Raw genomic sequence first — 26,685 nt, 5'->3', positions numbered from 1 at the left:
TCTTTCCTTTGCAGGAGGCAGTAATGAGCTCTTTTCACTTGGAGCATGTAACATTTTCTCTTTGCCTGGTGGTCTGTGTTTGTCTCATCAGTCTAGACTGGACCTGGTGGTATTTTTGACATGCATTCAGGACTTCTACCTTTCCTTGTGTCTTTTTTTTTTTGTTCTGGAGCTTTTATAATTTATATATTAGGTTCTGGATCTAGTCTAAAATTTTTTACCTTTTCTCTCATTATTTACTTTTCTAAATTATTTTTTCCAGAGCTTTGAAATACTTCTTCTAGTTGATCTTTTAGGCCACTAAACCGTATCTCAATAGTGATTATCCTCTCTTCAATTCATCCGGTAACTTAATTATTCAAAAAGTCAGTTTAAATATTTTTGCTTCCAAATAATAAAAACGTTTCCCACTGCTTTTGGGCGAAGCGGCAGCATGCTGTGTTGTCTCGCTGCAGTCGGTGGTGTGACCCGGTGCTGTTCCTCCTGGGGGCACGGGGAGAAAAAAAGCGTTGTAATGCAGCAGAAGTACAGAGGGGAGTGTAACAAACCCCATCGTCTGATTCCAGCACCCAGCGTCCTCTCGCCCGGCGACAGTGATCTCCGACCTGGCACCAGCCTTCTTTCACCTGCTCCTCCACCCACCCATCCTCACCCCAGGTTGTTTTGAAGCAGATCCCAGGCATCATATAACTTTATCCTGAAATAATTCAGTTACATGATTCAGTAATACCTCTTTAAAAGAGTGCTTTAAAAAAACAAAACTGGGAGCGCAAGGTCTCCTTGAGCCGCGATGAAAATGTCTTGGCACTCCCCGGAGCTGGCGGTTACACGATGCTGTGCATGTGTTCAACGCTCCTGGATCGTTCACTTCAAAATCGTTAGTTTTGTGTGACTCTGACCATCTTTTAAAAATTGATTTATGCTCTTAAAAAGAGAGATCCTGAGGGAAAAGACCCCACGTAGCCACAACACTGGTTTTACACCTGAACAAAAGCAGCCATGCTGTTTGCTTGTTTGTTTGCTTGTTTGCTTGAGAACCACCAGAAAGTCTGCTCTGCGCAGACTCGAGTCCCCGTCAGTGCGCTGTTCCTAGTTGTATGCGCTGCAGCTACGGACAGCTGTCGTCTTCCTCCTCCAGCCTCCTCCTCCTCCTCTTCTGCTGAGTGTGGATTCTGTGAGTTCAGACCAGCCTTCTGTCTGACTGCTGGGTCCCCTTTTCTAGGCTCGCTGGGGCTCAGGTCTGGTTGCTGGGACACCCCAGTATCGGCACCTGCCTGGTGGTAGAAGCAAAGCAGTCCTCACTCAGCTGATGGCCTGAGGTGGAAAAGCCGGCTGCCACCCTTTCCCTGCCTACCCTGCCGCTACCAGTCCTCCAGCCTCAGGGCAAGGGGATTCATTCCACCACTGTGTCTCCCACTTGGCCTTCAGATGCGGGGACATGAGACCAGGTTAGATGCACTGGTAAACCTGAAGCACCCTTCCCTCAGGAGTCCATTACCTCTGCAGACACTCATCCCTAGATCTACCACGGCCCTGTGCTAGATTTACCACGGCCCTGTGCTACTCCAGGACTCTTCTTGAAGCAAAGGAGAGACGCTGGCCAGGAAATGCCAGATAAGCGATGCAGAGTGATAAGTCAGAGGAGGAGGGAATAGATAGCTCTGAGGGACTGAAACAGTTGAGGAAGGCTAGGCCTCTCGTAGACTTTTGGCCGGATTGCTGAGACCATTCAGTAGGTAAAGAAAAATCTCATCAACACATGGTGCTGTGGGCAACTGGATAGCCACGTGCAAAGGAATGAAGTAGACCCTTTCCTTACACTATATGCAAAATTAACTCAAAATCAGTCAACCTAAATGTAGGAGCTAAAACCATGAAATTCTTAGAAGAAATACAGGAGTAAATCTCCATGACCTTACATTTGGCAGTGGATTCTTAAATGACATCAAAAGGAGAAGTAACAACAACAAAAACCCAGATAAATTGGACTTCATCAAAATTAAAAACTTTTGTGCATGAAAAGGCACTATCAAGAAAGCAAAATATGACCTACAAAATAGGAGGAAATATTTGCAAATCATATGTTGATAAAAGTCTAATATCTAGTATATATAAAGAACTCTTGCAGCTCAACAACAAAAAGACAAACAAAATTTAAAAAATGGGCAAAGGTCTTGAAGTAGGCCTTTCTCCAGAGGAGATCCACAAATGGCTAATAAGCACATGGAAAAGAAGCTCAAAGCCATTGGTCAGCAGGGAAGTGGAAATCAAAACCACAGTGGGGCGCCTCTTCACGCCTGCTGGGATGGCAGTGATCACACCAGTGGAAACCGCACCGGTTAGGAGCTTGTAGAGGAACCTGCACCAGCACACTGCTGGTGGGAGCATCAAGTGCTGCGGCCTCTCTGGAAGACAATTTGGCAGTTCCTCAGAAGTTAAACAGAATTGCCACGTGCCCCAGCAGTTCTGTTCCTAAGCATGTGCTCAAAAGAATTGAAAACAGGTATTGAAATAAAAATATGCACATACTTTCATAGCAGCACTGTTCACAATAGCCCAAAGGTGGAAACAGCCCAAAATTCCACCAGCAAAGGAGTTGATAGATAAAATGTGGTGTGTACATTGACGTGTGATGGACTATTATTGCGTCGTCAAGAGGAGTGGAATACTGCTGCGTGCTGCAATGTGGAGGAACCTCAAAATATTATAAGTGGAAGAAGCCAGATTCAAAAGGCCAGACTCGATAGCATGTGATTGCATTTATGTAGAGTGTGCAGAGCAGCACCCCCTCCCAGGAGCACTCCTGCGCCTTTCCCGTCCCCTCCACACGCCCATCCCCAGGGGAGGGGGGCCTCACCTCTGCCTTCTCTCTGCTGAGCTCCCAGGGCCCTCCCTGTGCCTCTGTGGCTTGTTTCCTGAGCCCGTGGCTTCTGTGGATCACTTCAACCTCTGTAGTTTTTCAAAATAAAATTTCCCTTACAGTTTGAAAATAAAATAAAATATCCAAAATAGGACAATTTTGAGAGACAGAAAGTGCATTGGTTGTTGCCAGGGAGAGGTGGGGGGTGTAATTGCTTCGTGAGTAACGGTTTCCTTTGGGGTGATGGAAGTGTTTTGAAAGTAGATGGAGGTGGCAGTTGTGCAACATTGTGAGTGTATTAAATGCCACTAAATTGTTCACTTTAGAATTGTTACTTTTGTCTTAAAAAAGAAAAATGAAAGAAAGATTGGTCCTCATTTGATACATGAAATTGTTGGGTGGGCTGGGCTTAAAGGAGAGCATTTAAGGTGGGCAGAAAGTGCAAGTAAAAATAAAAACCAGGTAGATTTTGAGTTGGGAATCAGTTGGGAGAGAGATTAGGGCAGGTCATGAAGTCTCTGGAGAATCTGGCTTTTGATGAGGCTCTTGAAATGTCAGCATGTGCAGGAAGAATCGAACCCGGGAATCCCGGCGTTTGGGGCCGGTGCAGGGCCGTCAGCACTGAACACACCCAGGTGTGTGTTGCAACGGCCTGGACCAGAGAGGAAGCAGCGGGAGTGACGACTGCTCCTGGAGCTTGTGCTGTGCCAGGCGCTGTTCTGCGTGCATCTCGTGGTTTGATTCATTCAGTCCTCACAGGAGCCTCATAAAGCACGAGCTGTTCTTTTCCTCCAGCACACCGACGAGGACACACGGGCTGGGGTGGCTGAGAAACTTGACCAAGGTTTCACCGCTACTGACTAGATTTGAACCCAGGCAGATGACGCCAGGACCTCACTACATTTTTAATTATGATGCGAAGGCGAATGTGAGAGACTCTTTTGAAGCCCCCTTGCTGCCTTTCAGGTTGGGGATAAGGAGGTAGGAGGTAGGGAACTGAAGCCAGAGTAGAGGCAGTTTCCCCTGGCTAACCAGGACCTGGCGCAGGTCTTCTCGGGTGGGCTTTCCAAGTAGAAAGAGCTGGCTGGCCCGTGGACCTGTGGGCTGGGACGCGTGGCTAGAGACAAAACCCCAGAGGAGGCCAGGCCAGCAAAGGGGCCTTCAGAAGGGAGGGAGAACCAGGGACGCCGAGTGTCTAATTTGAGGCCGTCCCCACCTTTCCTGCTCACCTTGCGCCCCGCCAGCACCTCCTGGCTGTATCCAGAGGCAGCCTAAATTGTCATGTCAAATAGTGGTGGGCCCTTGTCACCGTGGCCCGCAGTGGCCACAGTGGCTGCTCCCTCCGAGAATGGCTCTGGAGGTCGGAGCCTGATCACAGATTTGTCGCCTTCATGCTAACGTCTAACATGTGAGATGAACCATTAATGATGTTCCTTTTCTGAGGTTCTAGGGGAAGGGGACATGGGGTCGGGGGAGGTCATTTGTGTTTGACTTGTTTCATTTAGAGTAAAAAATGTCCCTGCCCCCAGGACTGTGATGGAAATCTCTCCTCTATTGAAGCTCTCAGTCTTGAGGAAAATTCAGGCAATAAAGTCCAAAACATTTTTAAAAGGCTCAATTATTAATGTAGCTTCTCACCACCTCACTAGTGCCCCCTTCCCTCCCGCCCACAGAACACAGCCTTGGGATCTCAGCCCTGTCGTTAAAACTCAAAGCCCAGTGCCTCGTGGCGGCACCGCCCTTCGCTGGGCCTGCCTCGCCAGTCTCGGGCGGCACGTCCCCTCTGGCCTGGCTCCCGCCACACCAGTCCCCAAGCACGTGCCCTGCATGCACCAGGCTTCGTCCCAGCTGGTTCCTCTCTCCCAAATGCTCTTCCTTGTCCCAGGTTATCGGGTGCCGCCTGGCCTCCAGGTTCAGCGCCGGTGACTTCACCTGTGCTGCCTCTCTTCATCCTCACCCACACCCTCTGAGGTAGACTCCGGTTTTCCATCTTACAGACAGACGAGTGAGTGTGTGTGTGAGCATTACACCCACTTCACAGGTACTCAGAGCACGCGGAAGCACGCACGGAGGTAAGAATTTGCTGACAATCACACACCAAGGAGATGAGGAGCAGGTTCCAAAGCCGGCACTCTCAGCTGTACTCGCTGAGTTCCAAGTGGCCTCGGACTGAGACGTCGCACTGAGCTACACCGTCCACTCTGGACAGGGAGAGGCGTGAGGAAGCCGTGCTAAACCTTGTCCTGTCTCTCCTCTTTGCGTCCAGGTGGAAGTGAAGCCATACGTGCTGGACGACCAGATGTGTGACGAGTGCCAGGGCACGCGCTGCGGTGGGAAGTTCGCCCCGTTCTTCTGCGCCAACGTCACCTGCCTGCAGTACTACTGCGAATACTGCTGGGCGAGCATACACTCGCGCGCCGGGCGGGAGTTCCACAAACCGCTGGTGAAGGAGGGAGGCGACCGCCCTCGGCACGTCCCGTTCCGCTGGAGCTGAGCCGGGGCAGACCCGGCCACAAGTACTGGAGTGGATAGCGAGGAGGGAAAAGAGAGGGCACCGCCTCAGGGCTTACAGTGTTCTGGAAATCTGTGCATTCGTTCTCGATTTTTAAAGAAGAAATGGGTCTTTTTATTACTATTATTATTTACAGTCATATTACTGAACTCGATGTCCAGTATAATGCAAAATTGCAGAGTGTATAACGGTACTGATTTGCACTTTGATTCTCACACCTTTGTCTGCTTGGTACCTTCGTTTCTCACCCCGGTTTGTCCCTGGTGACAGTGCGTAGACCGCCATTCTCACCCGCCACCATCAGGTCGATGTCTGTGATTTTTCTGTTTGTTGTTGTTGTGTTGTTGTTGTTGTTCCGATTGTTTTTGAACTGGAGCATGCACTTATTTTCAGAAATTTAGAGAGTTGCCCCTAGGAGAAGACTTACCAAAGGTAATAATCGCGAGTAGGTGGCAGATGTAGCAAAAACTTCACAACAGCTCAGCAATCATAGTTGGGGTCATTTAGAGCAAGGTAAACCCTTAATGAAAATAAGCCTTTAGTTGCTCTCTATTTTGACATGTAAGGATACCTCATAAGCTGAATCCCTATTTTTCCTTCACGTTTGATTTTTATTTTGCTGAGGATTTTGGTTAGATTTCTTAGTGTTATGTAAATTTATGCTGCAATAGCTTTTGCTGCTATTAAAATGGTATTATTAATACCATAATACTCTATTCAGGCTAAGGTATCAATGGAAAAAAAAACCCAACAACACACTTTTGTGATTTAGGGATAGAATCAGCTGCCGAAAGGAGATCGGAATAGATTTCAGAAAGCTTCAACGGAAGGTCACTATTTCTGATTGCATGTTTACTTAATCAGGTTGCTGCATGCAATAAATTTTATATCCAATGTCTAGTATAAAACCTTCCCACAATGCACAAATTAAGAATCTATATAAGCTATAAAATACTGATTTTTTTAAAGAAGATTTTTTTTTATTCAAAGAATTGGTAATTGACCGGAGGAAGGCATGCCTCAATAAACGGAATGCTTCTGAAATTAGGAAGAGCCCATAACAGAATGACCTATATTACAACCAATATAAAACCTAGGTGTAGGATATTCTTAAAGCAAATTTGTGGATGGTAGATGAAGTACTTTGCGGTGCTCTGTTATATATTGTGCAATTTATTTTATATAGTAAAGTGATTATGTCTAACTGTGATCAAACTTAACTGTTTAAAGCCTCTGTGTCAGACATTAATGAACTTGACAGTTCATAACTGGTATACTATTAACTAACACATGAGCTCTTAGTTACAATCTCCTAGTGCTTGCACCATTTTACATAGCTTCAGACCTTGTCCAGAAAACCAAAGAGCTCATCTTAGCTTACAAACACTAGGAATATATACAGTATATAGAGATAAGTTGTCAGATTGACAGACTAGGCACATTTTAAGAAAGTTGCGTGCTGGTGATGCTAAAGAAATGTCTTTTTGGAACAAGATGGCCTGGGCAGGGTTGGTTGTCTGGGTAAGAAATTAACTACTTAATTCCCTGGATTTATCCTGTAAAGCTTGAATAGAATTCAGACCTGCTAATACTACCATGGACATTTTTTTAGCATTCACTCTTGGGCTGCAGATAGTAATATATAAACACACACAACGGTTGTGAGACTACGTAAATTTGTTTTAATCTTCTTCCTATGTTTTTGGAATTCTGGGGACAATCTGACTGGATATGACACTGCAGAGTAGACTTAAATCGCCGTGTTCCGTGTGCTGTGATGTCCTTGTGCCGTCCTAAGTTGATACTGCTCGTTTCCGTTCCGTTCCATTTTGTTTCTCCAGCGTTCAGTTGCAATTACCAGCTCCCAAACTATAGTTTGTTTCAAAAAGGAAAAACAAAATAGTTTTTTACTGGATTAAAAATGCTTATTAGAATTCTCCCCCTTTGAGGTTACCTCTGGGCTTTTTGGTAATAATTGCTTTTCTCCAGCCCAGCTGTGGTTTTCTGTTTGTTTTTGTTTTTTTTTCTTTCTGTGTTTGTGGTTTTTTTCACCTGTACAAGAAATTTTGTTATGCACTACTACTTTTGTATTCTAGACAGTTTTCAAAAGCTGGCTGAAGACTTTTTTGTTTGTTTGTTTTTAAGGAAAAAGGCATGCTTTCTGACTGACACGATCTTTTGCAATACCTCAATTTTGAAATATAGGAGAGAAAATGATATTTTCTAAGTAAGTTTATTCAGAAAAATATATATTAATTTAATTCTGCAAGAAAAATGATTTAACAGATGGGTAACTTTATTTTTTTCATGCTTATTTGTGTTTTTTGAAAATGAAGAAGTTAGAGCTTTATAACTATAATATTAAAGATCATATCTAACCTACAGAAATCTACCTAATTATGTGAAAGAAGCAAAACTTTTTGAAGAAGCACCCCTCTTTCATGTACTAAAATAACACTGAGATTTTTAAAAAGCTGAAAGATTGTACAGCATAAAGCTTAACATGAAAGTGAAAAAACATTGTCATGAAGAATAGGTTACAAAAAATAAACTCCATTTGGTGCTGAAAGTTGCGGATAGATGGTGGAAACGACTTTCCCTTCATTTGTATATTTATAATCAAGCGTTGATTGTGCACGACTGACCAGGATTGTGAAAGAGTTCTTCTGTTTGTATTTTTTTAAAGAGAACTTTTTTAGTTTATTAAATTATAACATGTTCCCTTTTGTTTTGTAAATAAATGTGCCCCCAAGTTGTTAATGTTATATTAAAAGAGAGGGTCCTTCAAAAAAATTATTTTTTAAAACACAGAGGTGTTCTGACCTGCAACTTGACTGGGAAGCCCCTGGGTATCACAGGTCCTGTTGTGGCCTTTCCTTGACGTGACACTTGAACTAGTCGATTTTTTGAAGGCTATAACTTAACCTCGACTATTTGTTGTTATGTGCAATACTGTTTGTACTGTTTGTATAAAAAATAGAAAAAAAAAGAAAAGAAAAAAGGCATAAATCTTTATTGCAGATTTATTTTCATTGCAAACTTTAGACATTGTGATTCACTGAAATCATTTTTCTACTGTCAAATATGTACCTTTTCTTCATGCTGGTATTTTTTCAATAGTAATGTAGCCTTTGTACTGAGACAAATTTTCATTGTTATTTTTAGAAAGATTTTTTGCTAAGAAAAAAATTAAACATATTTACATATTTTTCATTTTATTTCGTATTTTCTTTAAGGAGTGCTTTCTCAATCATTAATAGAGTTGTTTCTGGGAGGGACTTTCATATCTGGTCAATGTCATAATATTATTTTGTATTTTTACTTGGAATAAATTAATTTTATGATGCTAATTCTTTAAAAGTTTATTTTTTTCATTTTCAGTTATTTTTGAAGCTAAAACCTTTGTAATATTGTTACTAAAGTGTCTAGTTTTTTGAAATGCAAAGCTTTATGTATTAACTTGCTGATGTGGTTTACAATAGTGTGACAACAATGAAAACGGTTGGGTGTGTAAAGTGGTTGGAAACTGTAATGAACAATTGGGTAATAAAATGACAGAATGAGCAGAACATGTGAGATTTTGACAAGCCTTTTCCTTTGTTCCAGTGGGTTAGTGTGAGATTAGGGATGTCACAGTACAGCTCTCTGGGGATGTCACAGTGGATTTATACAACACCAGTGCAGCCCACTCTGTGGCTCTGATCATGAAGTCACCCCTAGTGAAATACCGCCGGGTTGAGAACCTGGCCAGGTCAGCGGAATGACTCATTGCTTTCCCCCTCTAACTCTTCATTATGTCGTGTGTGTGTGTGTGTGTGTGCATGTGTGTGCGCGTGTGTGTGTGAATTGCCACCAACTGCTGTCCATGTGTGAGACAGTGCCTCTCACCCAGGCCACATCTTTTCCATTCATTGACAGTGGTGACGTCTGTCAGTCAGAGGAGGCTGCTGCGAGGACACCACCTTCGGTGTAGTTGGACTCGGGTGGCGGCGTCTTCCCCCCGAGTTGCCCGCAGGGCCGGGGCGGTGCACCCTGGAGGCACTCTCAGGCGCCACCACTGCATATGGACAGTCTCCGACTCCGCCTTCCTTCACCTCCCACCTGCTCCCTGTTCTGGTGCCCCTTGTTTGTCCCTAATTGTCCCTGATTGTGGCAACACATCTGGCACCACTCCCGAGCATGATCTGTCTGCCCTCCTGCTGCTTCTCCAACACCCGCCTCACCTCTGAGCGGTGCTGTCACGGCAGCGCGTCCTTGCGGTGGCACCTCAAGTGAACACGAGCAAACCACCCGACTGCAAAGCTGGTGTTGCGTAAACAGAACATCCAATGACTTGCTCTAGACAGAGGGGGTGTTTCTGCGAGTCCTTGGTAGCCTCTCGCGGTCCGCTGCCACGGAGGCGAGGTTATCAATGACTTGGAGAAACGAGTGTCCAGAGTTGGCTTTTGGGTATGCTCTATGTATTCAGTTTTGTAAATAATATATAGATTAGATCAAGTTGTGATGTAAAATTTTAACTCAAATTGGGTATTACTGGTTGGAATTTTACATTAACTACAAATAAGTGATTAGGAACAGAAGAAACGAAATTGGAAAATTCTTGCTTAGTGGTATAAAGATTACGCTTAGATTTCTGCTTATATCTTGTGTTTTATAGCTTGTTAGTGAGGCATGGGCTAATGCAGAATGTATTGCATTTATGCAATTTAGCAAATAACTGCTAGTTTTAATTTTATCTATTGTATTAGCAACAAAATGGTATTTAACTGGGTAAAGCTCCTACCTAAATATTTGAGTATTGTGACATCTCTACTTGCAAGGTTTGAGTGAAAGATTAGTCACAGTTTAGTGAAAAAAGTATCCTTTTGTTAAATCTGGCTTATTTGTATGGATTGTTGCTTTTTCACCAGTTTGTATGGTATGTCAGCTAACATTTCCTGTTTTCTTTTTTAATGATAACCAGACTTCTCTATCTCAGCTGCAGTAGTGTTCCATTTTACCACAGAGTATTTTATAATTAATGCTGTTGCCTTTATACCCCAAAACGAGTCAAGAAGTGGATATGTGATTTGCGGATGTTTAAATGTGTATGACGATGAAGTTAATCGCAACAAATAGAAAACTCGGGTGCTAATACAGGATACAGTTCCGTTGGGGTATAAAGTATTAGGTATTTGTATTTTTGCTGTCAAAATAATGGACATAACTTTTAGAGTGTTCACAGCTAAGATCTCTGTATTTGTTTTTCAACTAACAACTAATTTTAAATGTATTGTATCTTTTATTACCTGTCCTCAGATTGTTTTTGCTCTGGTAACCCTTACTCAGCTTCCGCCTTCGGGGCTTGGACTAATGTTGCTTGTACGGAACTGCAGTACTGTGACTAAACATGGAGCTCGATGCAGCTATTGCTTACAACTGCTTAAACTTTGTAGTTTGGACTTCATTTTTTTCTGTAATAACAACTTATTAAATCTAGTTGTATGAAGTACTGACACTTGTCATCCTTTGCATCTGCTAAGGAACGGCGAGCGGGGGCGTGGATGGATTGCATCTGGGGACACTGGCACAGTTTGCTCGATCAGCTTTTGGAGGGAGCGGGACCAGTTCCTTTGCAGCAGATTAAGCACAGCGGCATTAGCCTGTTCTCTGTCGCAAACAACACTAATTTTAAAAAGAGCACGCGTGTATTTGTAACGCGGCCCAGTGAGAACCGGTATTCAGGCCGTGGTTTTAGAGGTGCAGGTTGGTGTTTTTAAGGCCAGGCACTTGCCACAGGAAACCAGTTTTTAAAGTCAAAAACAAGGAAGTCATGAGAACGTAAGTATGCCCCTTTCGTGTTATTTTTCACACGAGGCTGCCTCCAAGCATTCAGAAACGGCGTCTTTTAAAAACCGAATATGCGCTTTGGGCGTGCTAGCAGCTCTCCCAGGCGCTCGCTCGAGTCCCTTTAGAAAATGCATCACAGGCGCGAGACTCCCTTGAGAGCGTCCAGCACACGCAGGTGCGGCATCCCGGCCCCGGGGATTGCTTTCAGCGGTTTGGGGGGGCCGTGCTGCGCAGGTGTTTTAAAGTCCCGGAGCTTTCGGCCCAAGACCGAGCCGCGCGTGGGCGGCGGGTCCGCGCCGGACCTGCCGCCGCTGCGGGTCACCTGGGCGCTGGAGGAGGACGGAACTGGAGCCCCGCAGTGCTCGGGCTCTTCGAGCGCCCTGCGGCCAGGAGGGTGGCGGCCGAGCCGGGAGCCGAGGCCCTGAGCCACCCACCACGGGCTCCCTCGGTTCCCAGCTCGGCCGTGGGTGCCAGCTTCCTACGCGCTCCCCAGTCACAGCCCACCTCCCGGGCTTCTCCCACCCCCAGCCGTCTGCACTGCACCCCTTCCTGAGTCCGGTTCCCAAATTCTGCGCGTCCCACTTCTGCCCCCTCCGCCCAAGGTGATCCCGCGTGTGGTGGTGGCCCCTCCACTCTCCACTCCTCGCTGCAGCGCTGCAGGTAAGCTCACCCGGGGCGGTGCGCCTAGTCCCCCGAGCCTGGAGGCGCGCAGCTGTGGGGGTGGGGGGGCCTCACCTCGCTCCTCACAGGCTTCGGGTGGTGAGCCGGGCGCCCCTGGGGCTGAAGCCCAAGGCCGGGCCGCCGGGGACAGCGCTGAACATTGCGGGGGGGGGGGGGGGGGGGGGGGGGAGGCCCGGGTAGGCTCTGTATCTCTCCAGAAAAAGGAGAGAAATATTACGTGTACTTCAGGTCCCTTTTCCATTCGATTTTTCTAAAAATGTACCATACACCAACAAATGGAATCCTCTTTTCAGAATGCTGGTCTGACTTGGGCCCCACCTTTGTCCCCTGGCTAAAAGGCTTTGATGTCCCTGCGCTTGGAGTGGAAGGGGAATGGGCAATGAGCGCTGCCTCTGGGACGAGCGGCCTGATATTTTTAGGGGTAAAATCCGGAGCCCCGGCGCTTCCGGGGCTTGAACCCCCTTCTGAGTAGATGAGCGGGGTAGGGGTGGAGGGTGGGCGTGGGGATGTCACAGCAAGATGCCCCGCTTGGTGAGGAGGCTGGGTTCACTATGGTGAAGGCCCCTGCCCCGCAGAGAAGGAAACTCACTACTGCAAACACTGGATTTGGGTGGTTTCTCACCAGACCCTTGACAGTGGGCCACTTGGGCACTGTGAAAGCAGAAGACTTAAAAAGTCATAAGCAGGGTCCGGCACAAATAACGCCCCCTTTTAACTGCAAAACCATAAGCACGTAATGCTGTGACATAACAATATCACAATATCACAGCACGCACACCATATGGCATTTTAGGTGAAATGTTCAAATTAAGACGGTAAGTTATTACACCCGTGTTCTTCCCTTACAACCACATGCAAGCAGACCTTGCATCTGCCCACGGTGGTGCATTGTAACTGGTGCCGCTGAACAGGGTGAGGACGGACCCTGGGCCAGGTGAGCGGCATCCACATGATGGGTCCTGCTGCCAGTCAAAGGGTTGCTGGGAAGAGCACTGCTTTCTCCACCAGTTGAGGTTCAGTGAGTAACTGACAAAAAGCTTAACAGAAGTGCCTTTGAAGCACATAAAAGAAGTGGCCCCTTCATATAATTAAAGATAAGGGCATCTAACCTAATGTATTAGGGGAAAGGGAGGGGGAGGTAAAAGCTTCCATGGAAAGACTGGGTTTTTAAAGGAAGAGGTGGGAGATAGGAAACCTCTGGCCCTGGCCGGGAGGTTCCATTGGTTGGAGTGTCGTCCAGTTTACAGGAAGGTGGTGGGTTTGATCTTGATCCCTCATCAGGATGCCAGCAGGAGGGAGGCAGCTGATGGATCCTTCTCACCTCGATGTTTTTTATTCTGTCTTCCTCCACCCATCTCCTCCCCCACTTCTCTCTAAAAATTGATAAACATATGAAAGAAAATCTGTGATAATGTTTGCTTATGCAGGTGTGAGCATTTTTTCACTGTCTTCCCTCTGCCTGGGAGAAGGCGTTGGTTCCAGCCTGGCTCTGGGAAGTCTCTGCCCCTAGTCAGATAAGGGAAGCTCTGAAAAAGCTGTTGTTTGCATCTGTGAAATCTCAAATGCCTTCAGTTTAAAATTATCTTCATATCAACTCTGGGGGTCTGAGTGGGTTCCCACAGATAAGTGGCTGGAATTCAGCTGCCACTGGAACAGATAGCTGAAAGTTATCTTTGTTCTGTTCCATTACGTAGTACTGTGGAGGGGATGAAATTCTAAGTCTGGGCGTTGTGTGTGTTTAGAGAAGGCGGGCTTGGCTGTACCGGCGTGTGCGTGCCCCTCAGCAGCTAATTCTGGCCCCTCACCAGTGGCCTAGTCCTGTTCTGCTGGTTCCTGGTCCCCTCTTCGGTTAAGATGGTTCGAGCTGCGCTGTTGAGTACGAGGGTGTTCCACCTTCTCACCTTCGGTACAGGCCTAAACCAAGTAGACTCTGTCCATGGAAGAAAAACTCCCCGGGGACGTTTTGGTCCTTACACGGAGGAGTTGTCTTGGGCACCTGGCCTCTTAAAAAACGGCCCTCGGGCTCAGTTTTATTGTCATTAAAACCAAAAGACAATTCCAGTGCCTACCCACAAGAATGACTACAATTTAAAAGCCTGAAGATACCAGGTGTTGGGAGGGTCTAGCTCAGTACAGGTAGAAGTGTAAAGTGGTTACAATCCCTTTAAGAAACTACCTGTTCAAGGAGAGCTAGCTGGGTGTTGTACACTCCGACTCAGGCTTTTCACTCAATAGGTGTATAGCCAGCAGAAATACATAATTCATTCCCAAAAGACATGTCCGAGAATTTCCAAGTGGGAAATTACTCAAATGTCCTGTAACATTAGAATGGTTAAATTGTAGTGCTGCTGTAAGAAACATCCAAACCTGTAGAGAATTTTTTTGAGTTGACGAGCTAAACTGATGACATGTGCCTGGTAGCAAGATCTCAGATGCTCCAGGGAATGATAGTTTTGCAGCTTAGTGTATGCATTTAAAATCCAGGAGGCAGCCTAAGGAAGATTACATGGAGGTGGGAGAAAGCAAGGCAGGGATTGGGTTAAGGATAGTTAACAAGATTATGTGCTTTCTTGAGGGTGGCTAAGGTTTATTTCAAAGATGCATTAACCTAGATGCACAGAGACAATGGCCAAGGCTGGCTTAAAACTGTTCACTGAAGAAGTCATAGGCCTGGGGCGTGACCACCAGCATGACCTGTCTGGTTGGGAATTCATGGTCAACTTGCCCTGTGAGGTTCCTTTCCAGGGAACGCTTTTCCACCCACAGCATATCTGCAAACAGTATGAAGAGCAATACGGGAATGAAGATCTACAAGTAAAAGCCTTACAGAAGGATCTCACAATGGTGATCAAAGTAAGCCAGGCTCAGAAGCACATAATGTACGCCCCCGCTCGTGTAAGCGGAAGGGGGCATGAAGGCAGCTTCTGGGGTGACTTTCTAGAGCTGGACATTGAATACACTGTGTGCTGTTACTGAAAATCCATGGTCTTATGATGCACTGCGAGCTGGGCGCTTTTCTATGTTTCAATGGAACATCAAAACCAGAAAGGGCTCTTTGAAAGGTGAAAGCTGATGTTTGGACCACGTGGGATTTTTTTGCAGGCAGCCTCCATATAATTCGCTTTTCACAGCCCTGAATAGATGGATCTCATTGCTACAGACAGCCCATGCAGACTGGCCTGCTGCCCCCCTCCCAGTGGCCCTGCTCCCCCTCATTCCCCCCACCCATCTCCAGGCTGCTTCTGCCCTTCCATAAGCCTCCAACACCCAGAAGGATTTTTTTTAAAGTCTATTTGGAGAGAAAGGTAAGGCATGGAGACACAAAGTTAATAAAACTCCGTTAATCTTCAGAAGGCACTGAGTTGAACATCAGACATTGAAAGCCACTTAACTCTTAAAACCGGAGAACCCTGCACCCGTGTGGCTGGCACCTCCAGACCCAGTAAGGAGAGACAGGGACTGAGTCTTTATGGGCACTTTATTCAGATGGCCAGCGAGCTGAGAAGATGGTGAGTTATGTAACCTCAAAAATGATCTTAACTTGCATTTCAAGGTCTTAACCTGACCATTTCATGGGGAGAAGGAAGGGTAGGTAAGGGATTCGGATAAAAGGTTAATTGGGTAAGAGTTGTAGTCCACCAGTGATTTTCCTAGTACTTCCTCACTTGTGTCACAGGTGTTCCCTCTGGGAACACGATGGCTCAGGTACCCTCCCCAGGGCTTGCAGACACCTGGGCACAAAGGTGGAATTGCTTGTGGAGCTCCTGGAGTCGTGCATCCCAGCTCCTGTAGGAACAGCCTTCCACTGTGTTGATCGCGTGAGCCTATCAGCTGAAAACGAAATCGTTAACTCTCCAGCTCCCCCAGCACTCCCAGTGCCTGGGCTGGCTGGCTGACAGAGGGTCTTGTCTACCTTCCAAGGTCTGTTGCCCCACTTCCACCTTATGATCTGATTTTTTAACATGAATGCATTTTTATTTTGAGATACTCATAAAGATACTGCTGTAAGACATTAGAGACCCAATGTATTCTCCACCCAGATTCCCTCTAGCATCTTGCAAAACTGTATTAAATGTCACCACCAGAATCTCGACCTTGCTGCAGACAAGACGAAGAACACTCCCCCACCACAAGGAACGCAGGTTGCGCTTGCTTTCCTCCCAGACCCACCCTGCCTTGACCCCTGGCAATGACCAGCTGACCTGTTCTCCCGTTCTAGAACTTTCTCATTTCAAGAATGGCATGTAAATGGAGCCAGAAAGTATAGAACCTTTCAGGACTGGCTTTTTTCAATCAGTATAATCCTTTAGAAGTTCATCTTGGTGGCTGTGTAAATATGTTCCAGGAGCCTCATACTTTTGATCATCATGTGCAATCCCACTGTATGGATGCTCCATCATTTAACCACCTGCTCTTGGAAGGACACCTGGCTTGTTTCTAGCTTGGGGCCATCACAAGCAGAGCTGCTGTAAACATTCATGTAAGGTCTTTGGGTGAACATGTCTTCGTTTTCTCTGGGATAAATGCCCAGGGCCAGAGGGTAGGTTTTGTTTCGGTTTTTGTTTTTTGTAGTTTTCATGTTTAGTTTTTAAAGAAACTACCAAACTGTTTTCTGGAGTGGGCGTCCCTTTCTCAGGTATCGACCAAAATGCGGGGGTGACCCGGTTTCTCTGCACACTGTCCAGCATTTGGGTTTGCCACCACTTTTTCGCTTAGCCATTCTGACAGGTGGGTGTGCAGCCAGCCACATGCCATCGTGGTTTTCATTTGAATTTCCCTGGTGGCTGATAATGTCAACCATTTTTCATGTGCACAGTTATCATGTCTGTCCTCCAGTGAAATGTCAGTTTCTATTTTGCCCATTCTCTAGTTCTTTTTTTTATCATGTGGCTATTTTTTACATCACTTTGTTTTACAGGGAAATTTTACGTTCACAGAACACTGATCAATTAGCACAGTACCTGTGTCCCCCTGAAGTTTCCCGCCCCCATTAACATCTTGCATTAATGTAGTACATTTGCTATAATTGGTCAACCAACATTGATAAATTGTTATCAGCTGAAGCCCACAGTTTACATTAGGGTTCACTCTGTGTTGTACATTTCTGTGCATTTTGACAAATGCTTAATGTCATGTATCCACCACTACTGTGCACACACAGGAGTTTCACCGCCCTAGCAATTCCACGTGCTCCAGCTCTTCATCCCTCCCCCTCCCCTTGGCATTCACTGATATCGTCGCCATCTCTCTACTTTGACCCTTTTGCAAAATGTCATATAGTTGGAATCACACAGTATGTAGCCTTTTCAGACTGGCTTCTTTCACTGAGCATGTGCATTTAAGTTTCCTCCAAGTCTTTCCATGGCCTCCAAGCTCACAGCTTTTCAGTGCTGAGGAATATTCCGTTGTGTGGCTGCACCGCAGCTCATTTATCAGCCCGCCCGCCAAAGGGCCTCTCGGTCGCCTCCTGTTTTTGGCAATTATGGGCAAAAGTGCTGTAAACGTCCATGGGAAGGGGTTTGTGTGGACATGAGGGTTCCTTTTCTCCTTTTTTTATTTTCTTTTTTTGTGTTTTAAATTTTTCTATGACATAAGTTTTCAACTCATTTGAGTAAATAGGAGCATAACGGCTGGATCATAAGACAGTTATTTTTATTTTTATTGTTTAAGGGAGAGTGATATACAGCTTGTACTTGTCAGGCTTCAAATATTTTGAAATATTTTACTGATTTTTGAGAGAGGGGGAGAAACATCAATTTGTTTTCCACTTATTTATGCATTTCTTGGTTGATTCTTGTCTGTATCGAACCCCCCAACCTTGGTTTGGACAGGACAGTGCTCTAGCCAACTGAGCTCTTCCGCCAAGTGGCTATACATTTGCTTTGCCTTCTCACCCTCAATGAGTTCATTTGCTCTGTATCACTGTCAGAATCTGTGTCTGTGTTTTGGCTGTTAGCCATTCTAACAGGTGTGTGGTGATGTCTCATTGTCTTCCCTTGCAGTCCCCTGATGCTGTATGATGCAGGGCATCTCTGCACATGCGCCCTTGCCATCTCTATTACCTCTGATGAGAGGTCTATTCAGCTCTTTTGCTCATTTTGTTTTATACCGTATTTTCTTATTGTTGAGTTTTACAAGTTCCTTGTATATTTTGGATACTAGTCCCTCATGGGTTTTACAGATATTTTCTCTGGCTTACTTCTCATTCTCTTAATAGTCTTTCACAGAGCAGTTTTTAATTTTAATGAAGTTCAACTTATCACTTTTGTCTGTCATGGTTATGGACCATGCTTTTTATGTTATAAATAAAAACTTACCTTGTACCCCTGAAACCCATATTATTTCATTAACCAATGTTACCCCAACAAATTCAATAAAAATAAAAACTCCTTGCCAAACCCAAAGTCATCTAGATTTCCTTCCACGTTATCTTCTAGAAGTTTTGCAGTTCTGTGTTTAACATTTAGGTCTGCGAGCTATTTTGAGTTAATTCAGGTAAAAGGCACACGGTCTGTGTCTGGATTCACTATCTTCGCACATGGACGCCCAGTTGCTGCAGCGCCGTTTGCTGACGAGACTGTCCTTTCTCCATCGCGCCTCCTTCGCTCCTTGACCGGAGATCAGCTGACCGTGCTGGGTGGGGCAAAAGTAGGTTTATAGTTGTCTGTATGGAAAATGATACAGTGACTAATAACTAATAATACAAGAATAAACAGTTCTGGCTTCCAGACAAGATGGAGGCATAGGTAGACACACTGTGCCTCCTTGCACAACCAAAAGGACAACAATTTAAAAATAAAAACAAGAGCTGACAGAAAATCAAACTGTAAGGAAGTCCAACCACCAAGGAGTTAAAGAAGACGTACTCGTCCAGACCAGCAGGAGGGGCAGAGCTGGGCAGCCGGGCAGAGAGGACTTGCGGCAAGGCGGTGGCTGGCGGACCAGCAAAGCGGTGGATTGTGGAGTGGGGTGGGCAAGGCTGCAGCTGGTGGACCCGGCGAGGTGGCGGCTGGAGGAGCAGGTGGTCCCATATTAGCGTGCGGATAAACTGGGAGGAAAGACTGCGGAGCAAGACAAACCATGCAACAAAGGGTTCCAGCGCAGGGAAATAAATTCTCAAGCCTCTGATAGAAAACACCTGTGGGGGTTGAGGCACCAGCGGGAGAGACTCCCAGACTCACAGGAGAGCTCATTGGAGAGACCCACAGGGTCCCAGGACGTACACAAGCGCACCCACCCAGGAATCAGCACCAGAAGGGCTCAGTTTGTTTGGGGGATGTGGGGGAAGTGACTGAAATCCAGCAGAGAGCAGAGCAAGCACCATTGTTCCCTCTTGGACCCTGCCCCCACATACGGCGTGCAATGTGGGTTACCCAGCTCGGGCAAACACCTAAAGCTCCGCCCCTCACTATGTAACAGGCGCGTCAAGACAAAAACAATGGCCCAAATGAAAGAACTGATCAAAGCTCCAGAAAAAATACAACCAAGCTATGAAGAGGTAGCCAACCTATCAGATGCATAGTTCAAAACACTGGTAATCAGGATGCTCACAGTACTGGTTGAATTTGGTTGCAAATTAGGTGGAAAAATGAAGGCTATGCTAAGTGAAATAAAGGAAAATGTACAGGGAACCAACAGTGATGGGAAAGAAACTGGGACTCAAATCAACATTGTGGACCAGAAGGAAGGAAGAAACATCCAATCCGAAAAGAATGGTTGTTTCCAAGAATTTAAAAAAGTGAGGAGAGGCTTAGGAACCTCCAGGACATCTTGAAACATTTCAACATCCGAATTATGGGGGTACTAGAAGGGGAAGAGGAAGAGCAACAAGTGGAAAAATTATTTGAACAAATAATAAAGGAGAACTTCCCCATTCTGGCAAAGGAAATAGATTTCCAGGAAGTCCAGGAAGCTCAGAGAGTCCCAAAGAAGTTGGACCCAAGGAGAAACACACCAAGGCACATCATCATTACATTAGCCAAGATTAAAATGAAGGAAAGAATCTTAGAAGCAGCAAGAGAAAAGGAGACAGTTACCTACAAAGGAGTTCCCATCAGACTGTCAGCTGATTTCTCAAAAGAGACCTTACAGGCAAGAAGGGGCTGGAAAGAAGTATTCCAAGTCATGAAAGGCAAGGACCTACATCCCAGATTGCTCTATCCAGCAAAACTTTCATTTAGAATGGAAGGGCAGATAAAGTACCTCTCAGGTGAGGTCAAGTTAAGGAGTTCATCATCACCAAGCCCTTATTATATGAAATGTTAAAGGGATTTATCTAAGAAAAAGAAGATAAAAAATATGAACAGTAAAAGACAGCAAATTCAGCTATGAACAATCAGACCTAAAACAAAAACAAAAGCAAACTAAGCAAACAACTAGAACAGGAACAGAACCACAGAAATGGAGATCACATGGAGGGTTAGCAACAGAGGAGTGGGAGGGGGAGAGAGGGGGAAAAGGCACAGAGAATAAGTAGCATAGATGGTAGGGAGAAAGTAGACAGGGGGAGGTTAAGAATAGTATAGGATATATGGAAGCCAAAGAACTTATATGTATGACACATGGACATGAACTAAAGGGGGGAATGTGAGTAGGGGGGTGGGCAGGGTGGAGGGGAATAAGGGGGGGAATGGGATAACTGTAATAGCATAATCAATCAAATATATTTAAAAAAGAATAAACAGTTCAGTGTACACTCACAACTGTAAACCTACTTTTGCCCCACTCTATATTTCTGGGGGTCTATTTCTGAGCTCTATAGTTTTTTCCATTGATCTATTTGTTCTTTTTTTTTAAGATTTTATTTTTAGAGAGGGGAAGGGAGGGAGGAAGAGAGGGAGAGAAACATCGATGTGTAAGAGAAACATCATCGATTGGCTGCCTCTTGCACACCCCACCGAGGATCTGGCCCCACAGCCCAGGCATGTGCCCTGACGGGGAATCGAACCAGTGACCTTTCTGTTTACGGGCTGGCACTCAATCCACTGAGCCACACCAGCCAGTACTATTTGTTCTTTCATCAATACCACAGCATCCTGATTATTGTAGCTTTATATTGTCTTGAGTCAGGTAGTGTCCATCTACCTGACCCATTTACCTGAAAATAAAGAATTTTATTCTTTTTCACTATTGTATTGTGTTTATTGTATTAGACATTTTAAAAATTTACATACAAACTTTAGAACCAATTTGTCACTATCTACAAAATCACTTACTGGGATTTAGAGTGGGATTGCATTGAATCTGCAGATCAAGGTGGGAGAACTGACATCTTCATACTTAGTATTTGTATCCATGACTGTGAAATCTCTCTCCATTTATTTCTTTGGCTTCTTTTATTAGAATTTACAGTTTTGCTCATGTAGATCTTAGGTAGGTCTGCTGTATCTCCCAGTCTTGGCACAACAGCCTAATGTAGCAGGTGGCCTGTGGGACCCAGTGGCGGTCGCTGTGGTTGGCTGAGCTGGGTGCCCCAGCGGTGCCCCTGTGCGGACTGCACGCCCTTCTGTTGTAACTGAGCCTTCATTGCTGCTGGTATGTCTGTGGGAGGGCTGACTCTCAGGGTGAGTGGCTGTGAGGGCTGGCTGTGACTGCAGCAGGTGAGTGTTGTATCGGGCTGATGTCATGCAGTGGGAGTCACAGTAGTGGACTTGTGGTCTTAGCCAAGTCCACCCTCCAGTGTGTAACGTTTGTGGAGCTGGTTGGTGGTGCTCAGGTGTGGTCTGAAGCTGGCAACTAGGTGTGCTGGCTCTGAGGCCTCCTGGGAGGGGCCCCGGTACAGGCCAGGGTCAGCTTTTGCTTGTGCCAGGCTTGGAGCCATCTTGTAGGAGCTACAAAGCGATCTGTGGTTTGCTGCCACTTGTGCTTGGCTAGGAGGTGCTTGGGGAACGCTACGTTGTGAACGCAGGTCAGCTGCCGCCAGTGCCAAGCCTGTGGGCACTTAGTTACAGCTACATTCCAAGACAAGACTGGCCGCTGCTGAAGCCAGGCTTGGGGCCATGTGATGGGAGTTCCAATGCAAGCTGAGACTGGCTGCCACTTGTGCCTAGCTTAGGGCACGTCAAGGCCACTGCTGCGTGATTGGAGTCTGTGCACCTCTGAGAGATTTTTAGGCAAGTCTGCATCAGGAGCTGAGGAAGGCCGCCTGTGTTGAGCAGCCACTGGAGAGGGGTGAAAGGTGTTAACCAGGTTGATGGAGAGCACGTTTGCTTCCACCTGCACCTGCTGGCTGGGACAAGAGTGCAAGAAAATAACAGTGGCATCTGTTGGGGCTCTGTCCCTGGACAGAACTGCCCCTACCCCTGGCCCTCCAGCCCTCAGCCAGAACCTAGTCAATCTGGTTCCTTCCCATATGTCCCTGGCACTTTCTGAGCTGCTGCCCTTGTGCTGGATGGAGCTCAGAGCAAGTGAGTGTGAGCAAGCGAGCATGTGCAGGCCCCTCGAGAAGGGTGTGTGGTCTCCACAAGCCCTCCATCTCACTCAGACACAATCCCCACCGCTTTCCAAAGTCACATGTTACAGGGCCCCCTCTCCCTGGCACTGGTGCCCCAGGCTGGGGAGCCTGGTGTGGGGTTGGGACCCCTTGCTTCTCAAGGGGGGACCTCCACAGCTGAGGCATTCGTCCAGATTCCGAATTGCCGTGCTGTGTGTGTGAGACCTTCCCGCCCCACTGCTCCCGCCCATCCTACCAGTCTCAGTGTGGCTGCTTTTTGTACCAAGTTATTAGACTTCTGTTCAGCTAGTGCTCAGGTAGTTCTCAGTGATGGTGGTTGTACAGTTGCAATTTTGATGTGGTTGTGGGAGGGGGTGAGCACAGCATTTACCTACTTGGCCATCTTGACTGGAAGTCATTTCCTAAGTCCACTTTCAAATCACAATATACCATATTTGGTGAGTAGTGCAGATGCATTATGATAGAGAATTTTCAATTCCTCTGTCCTCTCTCACAACATGGCTGCCACTTTACTTTCATATACATTACAATCAGCAAATACACTGTTGCTATTAAAGATTTATCTATCTGATCAATTAAGAATGAAGAAAAGTAAAAGGTTTTATTTTACCATGATTTATTCCTTTTCATCGTCTTCTTTTCTGTGTGGGTCTGAGTTTTGCGACTTCACACGAGGCAGGTGTGCTGCTGACAAACACCCTCAGTTTTTGCCCAAGAAAGTCTTTATTTGTCCTTTATTTTTTAATAAGTTTGCTTGAAACAGACTTGTGGGTTGGTATGCCTTCCCTTTCACCACTTTGAATACTTCATGCCACTGTTTGCTTGTTTGTTTTGTGAAGAAAAGGCTGATATAATTTTTATCTTTGTTGTTGCCTGTGGTACATTAATCAGTTATTTTAAATTTTCAATATAATTACAAAATCTTTGCCAAATGTAAGTCTGGTAGTGATGCTTGCTTTGTCTCTTCAGATTGTCTTTTCTTGTTTTGGCTTGTTTTATAATTTTTCAAAACAGATTTTATTTTTAGAGAGAAGGGAGAGAGAGAGGGCAACATCGATCAGTTGCCTCTTACACACCCCAGCTGGGGACCTGGCCCGGAACCCGGCCTGTGCCCTGACCAGGAATCTAACCCGTGACCTTTTGGTTCACAGGCCAGCACTCAACCCACAGAGCCACACCAGCCAGGGCTGTTTTGTAATTTTTCGTTGAAAGGCGGACACAGGGGAATAGTAACTGAGGCAGTAAACAGGTCTCCAGTGTGTGATTTTGTTTATGTGGCTGAGGCTCAGTGTAACGTCTGCTGTATCTGTCAGGTATCGGGGCTTCAGTTCCCTCTAGTGTCCTCCTTTTGTCTCCCCTCTTTTCTTTGGGTTTCTCTAGAAACCCTTATTTAAAAAACAGATTTATTGAGATAATTCACATACCATACAAGTCACTCATTTTAAGGGTATGTACAATTTTTAACATGTTCACAGATATAGGCAACCATCATCAATTTTAGAACATTTTTATTACTTCACAAAGAGATCTGTACCCTTTGCCTATCGCCAACCTCATACCACACTCCCAGACTGAAGTGACCACCAATTTCCCATCTCCGTAGAGTTCCCTGTTCCGGGTGTTTCATATGAATGGACTCATACACTGTGTGGCCTTCTGTGACTCCTTTCACTTCGCATAATGTTTTCAAGGTTCATCCATGCTGAGTGTGTATCAGTATTTTATTCACTGTCATGGCCAACTCATATCCCACTGTGTAGATATACTGTAGGCCCCATTTATCCATGGGCATATCTATGCCAAGGCCCCTAGTCGATGCCTGAGACCGTGGAGAGTATCAAACTCTACATATGAGTATATACACTCTGCTTTTTCCTGTACATACATACATATCTACAACAAAGTTAAACTTATAAATTAGACACAGTAAGAGATTAACAATAATAAAATAGGGCAATTACAATATAAGTTATGTGAATGGCTTTGGGGCCGTTGTTCAGTAATGTAAAGGTACTTGAACAGAAGCACCACGATACCCAGTCGACAAGCTCTCTGAGATGGCTACGGAGAGTAAGGGGTGGGCAGTGTGTGCAGCGCGGGCAGGACGCACAAAGGAATGACTCGAGTCCCGGCGGGACAGAGCAAGAGGGCACGAGACTTCATCACACTACCCAGAATGGCACACAGTTGAAAACAGCAAGTGTTTATTTCTACTTCTCCATTTATTTAGTCTTTTCAGACTGTGGGTAACAAGCTGCAGGTAAAGTCAGGGACTACATACTACGTTCTGTTTATCCATCAGTTAATGAGCGTTTGGGTTGCTTGCATTCTTTGGTAATACGAATAATGCTGCCATAAACATTTGTGTACAAGTTTTTATGGGGATGTACGTTTTCATTATTCTTGGTTAATACCTGGGAATGGGACTGGTGGCATCCCAAACAGCCGTGTAGGAGAGCGCCAGGTGCTCTGCACCTTTGTCCAGTTTGTAGAATGGGGACTCATTCTTATCGGCATGTAACGGTAGTGACACGCTTCTACACAACTACTGTAAAAGAGTAGAACTTCTTTTCGTTTGCCTGTTTGCCTTTTGTATCAGTATATGTCCTCTTTGGTGATGTACCTGTTTAAATCTTTTGTTTGTTTTTAAATTGAGTTATTTACTTAATGAGTTTTGGGAGCTTAACTTTATATACTCAAGATAAAGGTCTTTTAATCAGATGTGTGACTTGGAAATATTCTCTCTCCCTTTGTGGCTCTTTTTAATGTAACTTTCAAATAGTAAAGTTTTTAATTTTTGTTATGGATTGCACATTCTTTTTGTATTATATCTAAGAAATCTTTGCCCAACATCTAAAAAATTTTGTTTTCTAGAAGTTACACAGATTTATTTTAGGTTTATCATGTACGCCCATGATTAATTTTGAGTTAAACTTTGTGTAAGTTTGGAGATTTTATAATTTTTTTCAGCCCATGGACACCCACTCTTTGAACAGGTTATCCTTTCTCCGTCGAACCGCCTCACTGCCTCACGGCCTTCGCAGAACGCCACGAGCCTGAGTGCCGCTGTGCCTGCAGGCAGGCAGTCTGCCCACTGGGCGGCGCCCAGGCCAGCGCTCCCCTCTCCTGGTCACGTTTGTGACGAGCTTTCACATCTGGCAGCGTGAGTGAGTCTTCAACTATACCTTCTTCACAGTTGATTTTGATGACTGATTCCTTTGCCTTCCCACATAAATTTTAGAATCAGTTTGTCAATTTCTATAAAATGTCCTTCTGGAATTTGATTTGAATTGCTTTGTGTCTTCAATTCATTTTAAAGAGAACTGAAATCTTAGCAATATTGTTTTCAATCCATGAACACGGTGAATCTCATTTCTAAATGTCATGTTGGTTTCTTTCATAAGTATGTTCTAGTTTTCAGCACACAGACCTTTTACAAAGTTCGTAAGACATACCCAAGTATTTTATGGTTTTTGTTAGTTATATAAAATTTTAAATTTCCAATGTTTTATTACTTACATACAGAAAAAAATTTTTTACATTGACCTTGTGTCCTGTGAAACTGCTTAACTCACTTCTAGTTGTTTTTGTAGATTCTTTGGAATTTTCTACAAAGACAATCACTATAAGTAGAAACAGTTTTAATTATTTTCTAAGATGTATGCTTTCCTGATATGGCTTTATTGCACTGGGAAGGACCTCAGGTACATGTTTGATCAATCTTGACGCCACCACTACACCTTGAATAGGAGTGGAGAACAAAGGCACTACGTATGTTTTTAATTTCTTGAAATTTGCCAGGATTTGCATCATAGCTCAGCATATGGTTGGTTTGGGTTAGCATTCCATGTAAGCTTCCGGAGACTGTATTTCTCAGTTGTTGGGTATAGCTATATATACATGTCAATTAAGTCATATGTATTAACTGTATTATTAAAATCATCCACATCCTGTTGTTTTTCCTGGTCTGGTTGTTCCAGTGAAAAGAGGTGTGATAAAATCTTACTGTCACCTTGGACTTGTCCATTTCTTTTTTGTAGTTTTGTCCACTTTTGCTTTTAGGTACATATCAATTTGGAGCTGTTGTATTTACTACCTGGCTAATTGAATTTATTATGAAATACCACTCTTTTTTTTTTCTTTTAACATCAGAAGAACTATTTTCTCTTTTTTAAAATATTTTATTTATTTATTTTTAGAGAGGGAAGGGAGAGAGAGAGAGAGAGAGAAACATTGATGTGTGGTTGCTGGGGGCTGTGGCCTGCAACCCAAGCATGTGCCCTGACTGGGAATCGAACCTGTGATACTTTGGTTCGCAGCCCGAGCTCAATCCACTGAGCTACGCCAGCC

At 45.1% G+C, this 26,685-nt stretch overlaps 1 protein-coding gene across 9 annotated transcripts in view; it reads left to right on the top strand.

Annotated features, from left to right (window-relative positions):
• The window catches only part of CPEB3 (cytoplasmic polyadenylation element binding protein 3), a 180,634-nt gene extending 169,774 nt beyond the window's left edge, over nt 1–10,860 (top strand). For 5 of the 9 annotated variants that reach the window (XM_036026994.1, XM_028512301.2, XM_028512303.2 and 2 more), the window contains exon 11: nt 5,127–5,354. In XM_036026994.1, the coding sequence (XP_035882887.1) occupies nt 5,127–5,354 (228 nt within the window). Of the gene's footprint in view, nt 1–5,126 lie in introns of all 9 variants that reach the window. The other 4 variants (XM_036026996.1, XM_036026995.1, XM_028512304.2 and 1 more) reach the window with 2 other exon arrangements.
• The last annotated feature ends 15,825 nt before the right edge of the window (nt 10,861–26,685 follow it).

This window comes from Phyllostomus discolor, chromosome 5 (assembly GCF_004126475.2).
Source record: "Phyllostomus discolor isolate MPI-MPIP mPhyDis1 chromosome 5, mPhyDis1.pri.v3, whole genome shotgun sequence".
Taxonomy (NCBI): domain Eukaryota; kingdom Metazoa; phylum Chordata; class Mammalia; order Chiroptera; family Phyllostomidae; genus Phyllostomus; species Phyllostomus discolor.
The sequence above is the reverse complement of the archived record's forward strand: the minus strand, read 5'-3'. Positions and strand labels throughout refer to the sequence as shown.